At 43.1% G+C, this 12500-nt stretch overlaps 1 protein-coding gene across 3 annotated transcripts in view; it reads left to right on the forward strand.

Annotated features, from left to right (window-relative positions):
* The window catches only part of kcnip3a (Kv channel interacting protein 3a, calsenilin), a 206924-nt gene that overhangs the window by 189939 nt on the left and 4485 nt on the right, over positions 1 to 12500 (forward strand). For all 3 annotated transcript variants that reach the window (XM_063194648.1, XM_063194650.1, XM_063194649.1), the window contains 3 exons: positions 2731 to 2855; positions 3300 to 3302; positions 12376 to 12442. In XM_063194648.1, coding sequence (XP_063050718.1) covers positions 2731 to 2855; positions 3300 to 3302; positions 12376 to 12442 — 195 coding nt within the window. The remainder of the gene's footprint in view (positions 1 to 2730; positions 2856 to 3299; positions 3303 to 12375; positions 12443 to 12500) is intronic.

Below are 12500 nucleotides of genomic sequence, written 5' to 3' on the forward strand. Positions count from 1 at the left end.
GTTCTGGATGTTCTAGAATCTAGATGTTCTAGATGTTCTGGATGTTCTGGATGTTCTGCTGCATTCTGCTGCGTTCTGCTGTGTTCTACTGCGTGTACTAACCCATTCTCCATCTGTCTCTCTCCTTACTAGCACTCCATAATGAATACGGCTATACGTCTAATACGGCTATACGTCTAATACGGCATGACTTAACGCTCTTTTTTCTCTGTTCTGTTCTGTTTTTTATTTCCTCACCCTCTCTTTTCTTTTCTCTATCCCTCTCATGTATGTCCATTCCCCCCTCCACCTCTGTGTTACCTGTGTGCGTGTGCGTGCGTGCGCGTGTGTGTGTGTGTGTGTGTGTGTGTGTGTGTGTGTGTGTGTGTGTGTGTGTGTGTGTGTGTGTGCGTGCGTGCGTGCGTGCGTGCTTGCGTGCGTGCGTGCGTGTGCGTGCGTGCGTGTGCGCGTGTGTGTGTGTGTGTGTGTGTGTGTAAATAGATGGTGAGTATATCAAGTGTGCAGCACAGTCCTCTTTTCTCTCACTCACCCCAGTGGAGTTGTTGTTGTGAAGTGTCTTGACTTGATGTGTCCCATAGTGCTTTCTCTCTCAGTGTGCCTGCCAATCTCTGTGTTTTTGTGTCTGTGTTGTACAGACATAAACAGTACTTCTAACTGAAATCTGGACCCCAACGTGGAATTAGCCTGTTACTATGTTATGCTCATGTTTGGACCCCAGAGCCAGGCCTTGAGTACATTACAAGGGGTAGTCCCTATGTTCCCCGGGTCCTATGCTCCCCTCACTGTCACTCTAACGGGGAACATAGGACCCTTTTTTCAAAAAAGGGTTCTATGTTCCCCGCTGCAGGTTGTTGTTGCACCTCTGACAGGTTAGGTTTAGGGATAGTTTTGGTCAGGGCACAAATTTACAACTCAGAAACATTGACAACATTGCAACAAACGCTGCAGGTTGTTGTTGCACCTCTGACAGGTTAGGTTTAGGGATAGTTTTGGGAAGGGCACAATTTGAAAACTTGGAAACATACAATGCGGGCAACTTAGAACCCTTTTTTAGAAAAAGGGTCCTATGTTCAACTTTCCCATACAAAGACAGGGGAACATAGGACCAGGGGAACATAGGTACGCTCCCCATTACAATATGTTATGATAGGCCTTGCTTCTTAGGACCTCTGCTAAAAGGTAGCTAAGTTCTCTAAATACCCAATATTTAGTCTGGGCACATATCGTTGATCAAGTGCACTGACAGAGAAAGTACCACCCCTGCACCCCTCACCCCAGTCCTCTTCCCCCCACACACACTGCAACAACCACCTACCCCACCACACCCCAATTCCTCCACCCAATTCCTCCACACCAACCTGTCCCACTTCTTACTGTTTCACTGACCTTTTCATTTGATTCCTTCTCTCCTCATCATCGTCCCTCCTCCTCCCCTCCCCACTCTTCTGAATGCATCCCCATTTCCTCTTCTCCTCTCCTATCCTCTCCTCTCCTTTCCTCTTTTCCTTTCCTCTCCTCCTTCTTTCCTCTTCCCCTCCTCTCCTCTTCTCTCCTCTCCTCTCCTCTCCTCTCCTCTCCTTTCCTCTCCTCCTCCTTCCCTCTCCTTCTCCTCGTCCTCTTTTCTCCTCCTCTCCTCTCCTCTCCTCTCTTCTCCTCTCCCCCTCCTCTCCTTTCCTCTCCTCCTCCTCCCCTCTCCTTCTCCTCATCCTCTTTTCTCCTCCTCTCCTCCCCTCTTTTCCTCCCCCTCTCTGCCCAATGTGTTCCCCTGTGACTGCTTGTTCTCACCCCCCACTCCCACCCACACCTGTCTCGTACTTGTCCCCACCCCACCTGTCTCGTACCTGTTCCCCATGCACTCACATGTGTCCTCCACCTCTCCTCCCCTCTCCTCTCCCATCCTCTGCTCTTTTCTCTCCTCTCTTCTCCTCTGTTCTCTCCTCTCCTCTCCTCTCCTCTCCTATCCTCTTCTCGCCTCTCCTCTCCTCTCCTCTCCTCACCTCTTCTCTCCTCTCCTCTCCTCTCCCCTCCTCTCCTCTCCTCTCCCCTCCTCTCCTCTCCTCTCCCCTCCTCTCCTCTCCTCTCCTCTCCTCTCCTCTTCTCTCCCCTCCTCTCCTCTCCACTCCTCTCCTCTCCTCTCCTCTCCTCTCCTCTCCTCTCCTCTCCTCTCCTCTCTCCTCCCCTCTCCTCTCCTCTCCTCTCCTCTCCCCTCTCCTCTCCTCCTCTCCTCTCCTCTCCTCTCCTCTCCCCTCCCCTCTCCTCTCCTCTCCTCTCATCTCCTCTCCTCCTCTCTTCTCCCTCTTCTCCTCTTCCTCTCTTTTCCCCTTCCTCTTTTTGTCTTTCTCCTTCTGCCCAACCCTTTTATTCCCATCCTCTTCCCAATCTCCCACACCCTTTGTCTGTCCTCTTTCCTTCTCTCTGTACTTCTATCTCTTTATTCCCCCCTCTCTCTCTCTCTCTCTCTCTCTCTCTCTCTCTCTCTCTCTCTCGCTCTTTCTCTCTCCCTCCTCGCTCTCTCTCCCTCCTCTCCCTCCTCTCTCTCTCTCTCTCGCTCTTTCTCTCTCCCTCCTCGCTCTCTCTCCCTCCTCTCCCTCCTCTCTCTCTCTCTCTTGCCGCTCTCCCTCTCCATGTTCCTTCCTTCCTCTCTCTCTCTCTCTCTCCTCTCTCTCTCTATCCCTCTATCTCTCTCTTTCTCTCCTCTCTCGTCTCTCTATCCCCCTCTCCCTGCTACAGACAGTAGTGATAGTGATCTGGAGTTGTCCACGGTGCGCCACCAACCGGAGGGTTTGGACCAGCTGCAGTCGCAGACCAAGTTCACCAAGAAGGAACTGCAGTCTCTATACAGGGGATTCAAGAACGTGAGGAGAACACACACACACACACACACACACACACACACACACACACACACACACACACACACACACACACACACACACACACACACACACACACACACACACACACACACACACACACACACACACACTCACTCAGACCAAGTTCACCAAGAAGGAGCTGCAGTCTCTATACAGGGGCTTCAAGAACGTGAGCCAGAGAGGAAAGAAGAAGAGAGGGGAAAGTTCTATTGGCCTGTATTGTTACCTCACCGACGCCGTCCGCCATTTTGATTTTGGTAGTCAAGGACGCGTCGCCAACGGTTCATTCATTCAGCATCAGTCAAAAACATGGCTAACACCGATCACAATTACGCAAAGGACCCAAATGCCCCAAATACACCAAAATATATAGGCACACAATGTGCTGCTGTAGGGTGTTACAAGTCCACAGGAAGGAACAAGGAGGTGGCATTTCATTCATTTCCCAAAGAAAAAAAAAGGTATAGTTTCGTTTTGATAGCCTAAGCCTGATGTGCAGATGTCAGATGGGCACAATGATATTTGAGCAACATGATGAGAACATTGTGTGTCAAAAGACATAACTTTGTGTGCTTAACTTCTAATGCGAGCACAACATTTAATTTTCTAGGCCTACCGAGTACCTTTTTTCACTTCTGATTTAGAAATGCATACTGTCGATGATCTGCAAGGAAGGCTGTTTTCAATGTCCAGCACCTCCCACCACAGTTTTAGCATAGCATACGTCACCTAGAAACTATTATTTTGCTCGTATATAATACGCCAACGACGTGCCACATCAAGTGCTATATTAACTAATTGTCTTACCTTAAAAGGATGTGTTGGGTAGGCAGATGATGCCACCGTTATGTCGCCGTAAAACAAAGTTGGATAGCCTGCTAGCGCAACAACCCACTGCATGATGAATCGAGGCGCTGAAATGATCTGACAACTGTGCAGTGGGCTTTGTTTATTCGTGTTATGATGATGCCCACATATGCATCTAACATTTTCCTTTCAAAATTTAACTCAATTAACTTTAAAATCGCCAGACTAAACATATCCACGGCAAAGTATCCAGTCCTTGTCCTATTGAAGTGGAGAAACTCACATAGACTTTCCTCTGACGGAAACTCAATTTCAACAAAAAAGCCAGACCCCTATAATTTGTGTTGTATCTCCCCCTAGTGGCAAAATAGAAAACATGAACCAGCGCAAATGTTAACCAAGGATATCTGTGATATTAAAACACACTACTGTTATTTTCTGCAGGTGTGCAGAATGGATTAATAACATCAGGCGGGAGGACCTATGTGGTTTACAGACCGATGAAATGAAGCATAGGAAAGTATGCAGTGACCATTTCGCCATTTCACAATTTGTGAACCCATTGGACAGGTAGAGACATTGCCATTTCATATTCTGAAAATGACACTTGATACTCTATAAGTTTTCAACATACTGTAAACCCAGATGTTTAGCCTGATTACTTGTGGTAATGTTGCAAATTCAAAACACACATATTCACAAAAAATAATTTAAAATGTTGGGTTGCTTTACAAAAAAAATACAACTAATTACATATTTAGAGAGCCACACATTGAGTGCTCCTCCTCTACCATTGCTGGCTTGAATCAAGCATAAGGCTTTTGCTCCTCACAAGCAGAGAGCGTCGTCAGGATCCGCAACAGGTTACACACACTGTATGACATGGAGAATCATGGCTTGTATTTATGTTCCTTCCAGGATGCTGCAGTCATTCACCGTCTAGCCATGCCCCCTGTTCACCAAAGGCCATTCCAGTCCACTAACAAGAGGCCATCCCCCTCAACCTTTAAGAACTTTGCCATGCACTCAACAATTTGTATATTGCTGCACTCTGTATTGTGCATGTATTTGTTCTTTCCAGGATGCTGCAGTCATTCACTGTCTAGCCATGCCCCCTGTTCACCAAAGGCCATTCCAGTCCACTAACAAGAGGCCATCCCCCTCAACCTTTAAGAACTTTGCCATGCACTCAACAATTTGTATATTGCTGCACTCTGTATTTTATATCACTGTGTATGCCTCCATCTTTTGGACTTTCATGGACTCATTCTGTTGCAACAGTTGAGATCCTTCCAGAACTGTAAGCTTATTTACATTGTCAGACCCCTTGCCTTTCATTGATGTTGACTGTGCATTGAACTATTGTCATTGTTTGATGACCTCTTTTATTTTTTAATTTCAACCCATATATGTTTGAAAAGTTCTAGACTTTTTCCATGGGATGTCTTCGTATTTGCGGAGTCACCTTATCCTGGTGTCATGTTTTCTGTTGATTGCCATTACCATCCTACATGTGTCTTCAAACCAAATCATATCTCAAATGTATTTATACATACTATATCTAGTTGACTCAAAGTGCTTTGGTGCCCTTGTCCTTGTGTTTGTCCTCACATTTGCCTGCAGTGTGTTTGTAGAAATATAAACATTACAATACTTTGCATTCTGCAGGAAATCTGGCCTACTGCCAATGGCCGTACCCTGGCTAGTAGACTGTCCCAACCCCCCTGATGAGAGTATTAACTGGCTGGCATCTGTCAGATGTGCCAGTGGCAACAGCTTGAATTGCCTAAATGGTTGGAGGCATAACCTAAGAGCAATCAAGGAAATCTGGGCTGAATTGAAAGGTAGCAGCAATAAGGCATAATTATTCAAATTGAGCTTTGCTAATGCTAATGAGCTTTGTCCACCACTGCATGTTTTCTGCTGTTGGCCAATGTACTGTTTGTCATTTGCATTCACAGAGAAAGGATTTCAGTTTCTATTTACGAGGCACCTCAACCAGGACTGCCTGGAACACTTCTTTGGGGTGATCAGAGCGAAGGGCGGGCACAGGGACAATCCAGACCCTCAGCAATTCCGATTAGACTACAGGCAGGCCGTGCTAGACTATCTAATGACATTTGGGAGAAATACAAATTGCGAACCGGAGGAAATACACCTATTGCTGCAATTGTCCCATTTGTTTGAGGTAGACGAAACACCCTTTCAAAAACAAAAGTGTCACACATGATTAGTATACTGTAAGTCTGTAATCTTTTGCAATGATTTTGTAGAGCTGCACTGAGTCATCGCAGATGGCAACTCCCCATCCATGCACCGCACTGACCATGCCTCACGAGGTACACGAAACACCCTTTCAAAAACAAAAGTGTCACACATGATTAGTATACTGTAAGTCTGTAATCATTTGCAATGATTTTGTAGAGCTGCACTGAGTCATCGCAGATGGCAACTCCCCATCCATGCACCGCACTGACCATGCCTCACGTACAGTCTACTGATGAGGAACCCACATTCCCTGGACTGGACAACACAGAGTTCATGAAGGGGCTGGACGTCATTGAGGGCAATGTGTCAGTGTACCTTGCTGGCTATGTGGCCTTCAGAGCCTCTGCCAAATTTGATTGCAAGAGTTGTGTTACGCTGTGGGAGGCAAACGAGGAGGACAGAGATACACTCAAGGAGAAATACACCTTTTTCAGATATAAGCAGTTCAGGGATGGGTTATTCCCACCAAGTGTTGTATTACAGCGTACAACAGAGCAAATTGAACACATTTTTAGATGCCAATACCCCCACATTTCTAAAGGGAAACATGTCCTGGCACTCTTAAAATCTGCAGTATATCAGAGTGTGAATTTGGATGCTGTTATATGTTCCGCCAGCTGTCTGTCCTGCAAAGAGTTCCTTGTTAATACATACTTATTGATGAGGATAAAATTTCAACTGAAGGTGGGCAATCAGAACGCCAAAGCCATGAAAACAAAGAAATCAAGAAAATTAATGAAATTGACATCGGAATTTTGACCCCTCCCCCCCCCCCACCCACACACACACACACACCTTTTTTACATGATTGGTATTGATTCCAGCCCCTGATCACAGTCAGGAACAATAATGTGGCCCCCAGATTTAAAAAAAAGTTTGGGGACCCCTGGCCTACAGTAGCTTCAGGTTGCAATGAACGACGGGCTGTGCATACTGCTGAAGACACCCAGGTGGAGCAGTGCATGTTATCTTGCTCCGACAACTAATTTTTTAATTATTTTTTTTTTTACAAGGAATGTGTAATCTATATAAACAATGCTAATTAAATAAACATAGCCATCATCAAGTTTATCTCTTCAGCATGCTTTTGACTCTTGATCATTTCACCTCAGTAGAGCTGATTTCAAATGAATGTATGAGTCCCCCTCTCAGCTGGAGATGATGTGCTGCGGGTTGTTCAGCCAGGGTGCCAGGGTAGTGCGTGAGGTGCATGTTCTGCTGTCCCAGGAATCTTGTACAGGTGGCTCTTCACACTAAATCTGCCATATGTGGTGAGGAGTGACACAAAAAAGAAAAAATATGCATTATTGTGTTAAGCTTACATGCAATGTTGACTGAGTTGCTAAAAAACTGCCAAACTTAAGGTATTCTCTGAGTTGCAGAAAAAGTAATGCATTGCTGTAATTAATGCGTTGCTGGTTATGGTTTATCATTTCCTGCCACTGACTTGAATTAAGTATTAGTAATGTATCATTGTTTCCTGCTCGTGCGTGAAAATGCCTTAATCAATGTATAGTAGACATTCAAAACATTTGACTCCCAAGTCAGGTAAAAAACACGTTTCGCCTCACATGCGTTGGCTCCCAAAAAGTTAACTGACATCGGTCATGAAAACACCTAGAAGTACTCTAGGGGCCTACAACAGTCAAATGATATCATGCACATTTCCTGTTCACGTCAGGGTGAACATTAGGAGTGAAAATGGAAGTTTGGAATAAAAACCGGAACAACACAGCAGCAGAACTAACGTTGGTTTAGTGTACTTAGGCACGTATCCTTTTTCTGAAGAACTAGCACTTCTAGAAATTACACATGCCCATCGGACAAAATGTTCGCTGGCTGATGAAAATTTATGAAACTGGCCGGGAGACTAAGGCTAAAATTCCAAACAACGACTGGGAGGAGATGTGTTAACTTCCATTTTATACTTACGAATAAAATAGTTATACTCAACATAGGCCTAATAATTTAACATCATAGACACTTAGCTGTCCATGGAGATATGCTAACGTTAACGGCCGACACACATCACCCACTGTCCAGAAAGATCCATGAATACAACCATAATATTAAATCCATTTGATGACGAATATAAAGATAATGACGAACTTACTGCTAAGTGGATAGTTACTTGTCATATTTATGCAATACAAAAACATTAAGCCACTTGCCTTTTCAGGAAGAGTCAGCGTTGCGTCTAGAAGTTCCCAAAAAGGAACTTTTTTGTAGAGTTGCCGTTTCCAGTCATCACGGGTTTTTTTTTTAATAAAACGTAGAAATCAACTATTAATCCCGTATCAAATGAATACAATGCGAAATAAGTGAATTTGATGAAAATGTGGTCGACAGAGAAAACAACACACGGTTTCATTCCTCACTCATGTATGAGTCTGAACATTGTGTTATTTACATGGAACGTCCATATCTAACAAAATCAAAATGGCGGCGCGGTGACGCCATAGAGGCAGCTGTTTCCGCTCTCTTCTTCTTTCCTCTCTGCTTGAGCATAATACACACACACATACACACACTCACACACACACTCTCTCTCACACATACACACACACGCACGCACGCACACGGGTAGATGACGTGACGTGAACATTTTGCTGTCACAGGCTCTTAAAATTAAGTAAATTCATGCTTTCGAAATTGTCAATGTTTTAAATGATCAAACTAGTGTCCATGTTGTGAAAACGTAATGTGTAATAAAACCAGAGTTTAAATAAGTAGGCCTATACTTAATTTTGAGTCAAATGTCACATTTGTCCTATGGTGTGACTGTCACAAGCCTGGTTCTAAATGTTATAACATTTTTAAATAAATAATCAAAGCTCAGTCATTTCTCTAAACAATCCTGGCATGTTTTTCAAGGTGTCTATTTTGGAAAGTGGCAATGTTTAATTTTTTTCCATTTTTTCTGAGACCATATGGACTTATGAAACTTTGTCACAGAAAACAATATCCTGTGGTGTGACATCACATTTTTGGGTAATTCTGTGGATAATTATCTATTGTTGAAGCTCCAGCTGTTCTTAAATTGTGACTTCAGACCCTTAAGAAGCCAATAGCAAGGGTGGATTTTAGTTTTTTCTCTCAGAGTTATTCAATCAATCAATTACGTTTTGCTACCACAAGATGTATTAGTTTTGTAGTCCTTTGGTGTGACAGCCATAAAATACATTTTGACAATACTGTATATTTTTATATTTTTTTCTTATGTTTATGTATGCAAATGCATCTTACTAAAGGTGAAATTGTATTTCATTTGGCAACGACATGGCTTTAAATTAACTCAAAAGCTCAAAAGTCCTATGGTGTGATGGTAAAAGTCCTATGGTGTGACACTTTGGAGTATCACACCAAAGGACAAACAGGTCACACCAAAGGACTAGATATCTGTGAAATAGCTTTTAAAACAACTGGTAGTACATTTTTTGTTTGTTTTGTTGTTTGACTAGATAGCCTACATATTGTGTATTCAAATTACTTATTCCTTTATTGGCCATTAGAATTTATACTTTGATGCATTGTTGATGAATATTTGCTGTTGATTTTAGATACTGTCAAAGGATATAAAATTTCATTAATGGTGCTTTGAAACCGTAGAATATAACGGTAACAGTGAAGAAAAGATGAGTGAGAGAGTATAGAGAAGTATAGATGAATAAAGTATGCTGCGGAGAGCTCAATATATAGCATAAATGTGCTGTCCAGCTTGAGATACCAAACAGGCACTGACCACTACACACTACAGGTTCAATGGTGTGACAGTCATATCATACCTACAAAGAGGGTGAGGTGTGATGGTCATGCCAAGGTCACACTTCAGTATGAGTCTTATGAGCTCTGCAGGTTACATTTAATGACCTCATGGTTGTCATGAAGTGTTAAGATAGGCTGATAAGCTATGACTCAAAGACTTATAAGTGCAAAGTGTAGGTCCATATTGACTACAACATTACATTATGATCAAAAGACAAAATAATCATGCTGATACATTTGTTTCTGGCTCAGTTTTGCATTTCTGTCCTTTAGCGTGACATGAATGTCCTACGGTGTGACACTTTTTAAATGCTCAAATATTTGTTTGAACTTAACAATATTTTTGATAAACACTGAATATTGCATTAGGGAAGAACAAATTATCATCCCTGAAAAGTTAGTATAAATTCGGACAATTTTGAAAATTTAAAAAGAAAGATATCCCTGTATTTCCTCGAAGGTTTCTAATAAGCTCACCTCTAATGGGAAAAAATACTTAAATAGTAATTTCTCATTTAATTAACACTTTAAAAACTTGCAATAAATATGAAGAGTGTAACAATGTTCATAAAACTCCATCAAGCCATTTCTACATTACTTAATATATATATTTCTTAACGTCACACTAAAGGACATATTTTCAGCAAATTGCTTTATCAACGTAAATAAATAATCAATTAATAGACCTACATTGTGACCACTTGGATTTTTTGAAAGATCAATTGCTGCACTACGTAGACATATACTTTTTTCCCTCATAAACAATGTTTTGTGAAAAAAATGTTTTTTGCAGCCTATCTGTCATCTACCCACACACACACACACACACATACATGTAGGGTGTGTTTAGTGATGGTAAATAATCTTAAAATGCCCTTTTCTTCCATTTTCTGCTTGTGCTTTGTAATCCTGTCTGCTAGAGCAGCTAATCTCATTAAGACATGGTATTTAGAAAGCCCTAATTAATGATCAAATTCATTTAAAATGTGCTAATTACTCTCTCATTGAGAATATCAGACTGTTGAATTCAAAAACACAGACATAGGAAGGAATTCACATCTCCCCTTTCTCCAACCTGCCAATTTTGTATTTATTTTTGCAGCTTTCAAATTTTTCAACTTTTTAAATATATATTTTTTCCTGCTTTTTTTTGAATTTTTAACATTCTTTTTTACCTTTTTTGGGACTCCCAGAGCAGGGAAGCTTTTCATTGTATATATATGTTTCATATATATACACATGACAAATAAAATATCTTGTATCTTGTATCTTGTATCTTGTAATATATTTTCCCCCGTCTAGCAGTGGTGGATATGATGGTGTGCCACAGTGAGGCTCTGTCTCAAACTGTGGACCGGGGCCCTCTGGTGGACAGAGAAGGGACTCAGTAATGTTTGTTGCTGTGGACCGGGGCCCTCTGGTGGACAGAGAAGGGACTCAGTAATGTTTGTTGCTGTGTTGCTGTTGACTAGTTCATTTGATTTTCTTTGTTTATTGTTTATTGGGCCAGAGGTGGAACATGTTGTGAAGCCAACTGTGATGTTGGGAAGCCCTGGTGTCATATTCAGATACCAACAGGGCTCTAAATCAACACCTGCATCCAACTTGCTAGCCACTTTGACCATTAGTGAGTGTGTGTTTCGGTACAAAGATTAAAATCTAATGCCATTTTGGCTGGTGATGAAAAAAGTTTCTTTAGAGCCCTGGATACCAATATAATTTTCTCCACCCACCATCATGACAAACTGGTAGGGCTGTAACGATACACTCGACTCACGATTCGGTTCGTATCACGATTTTTGGTCTACGGTTCGATACACCCCACCCCACGATTTCTGAAATGTATCTCATTTGAAGCTTGGAAGCATTACTGTATTACATTGTATCATATGGTTGTTTTCTGGACTGAAGGATAACAAAACTCTGAAAGGGCGCATCACGATACTGCCTCCTTACATCACGATACAGTATCATGACTCTGAGTATCACGATTCCTCGGTTCGATCCAATATCGTTACAGCCCTACAACAAACTGGTATTTAGAATGGCCTAATTAGTGTAAATTGCTGCCCTAATTAGTGTTTAAAATATCATTGTAATCATGTCCTAATTACTCTCTGGACTGGCCTATTTAATGCTCTGTACTGTGCTGTGCTGTACAGGGTTTGGCCAGAGATTCTTTAAGTATAGAGATATGCCAACATAATAGGTTTCTATGGGCACCTAACGCGACCAGGTTCCGGTCTGCCTAAAGGGCCGTGTCATAATGCTCCTACAATGAATAGAACAGTCCTTAGGTCTGCCTAGGTCTGCCTAAGGGGGGCCATAATAGAACCAGGAAACAATGGGCCAATGGAACCTCTCTCTCTCTACTCTCTCTGGTTTGGCTGACGCTGCCTCTGCTGTCTTGCTGTATTGCAGCGGTGTGGTGAGCCATATTGAGCCGTTTATTATCGAGCCTCTCTTCCCCCCCTCTCCCCCTGTCTCTCTGCCCCCCCCTCCCCACTCTCTCTCTTCCCCCCCTCTCCCCCCCTCTCTCTGTCTCTCTGCCCCCCCCTCCCCACTCTCTCTCTTCCCCCCCTCTCTCCCCACTCTCTCTCTTCCCCCCCCTCTCCCCTCTCCACTCTCTCTCTGCCCCCCCCCCCCCCCCCCTCACGAGTGTCCCAGTGGCCTGGTGGATGAGGAGACCTTCAAGACCATCTACTCCCAGTTCTTCCCACAGGGGGGTGAGCAAGAGAGAGAGAGAGAGAGAGAGTGTGTGTGTATCTGTGGGTGGGTGCGTGT

The sequence above is a fragment of the Engraulis encrasicolus genome, chromosome 3 (assembly GCF_034702125.1).
Source record: "Engraulis encrasicolus isolate BLACKSEA-1 chromosome 3, IST_EnEncr_1.0, whole genome shotgun sequence".
NCBI classification, from domain to species: Eukaryota; Metazoa; Chordata; class Actinopteri; order Clupeiformes; family Engraulidae; genus Engraulis; species Engraulis encrasicolus.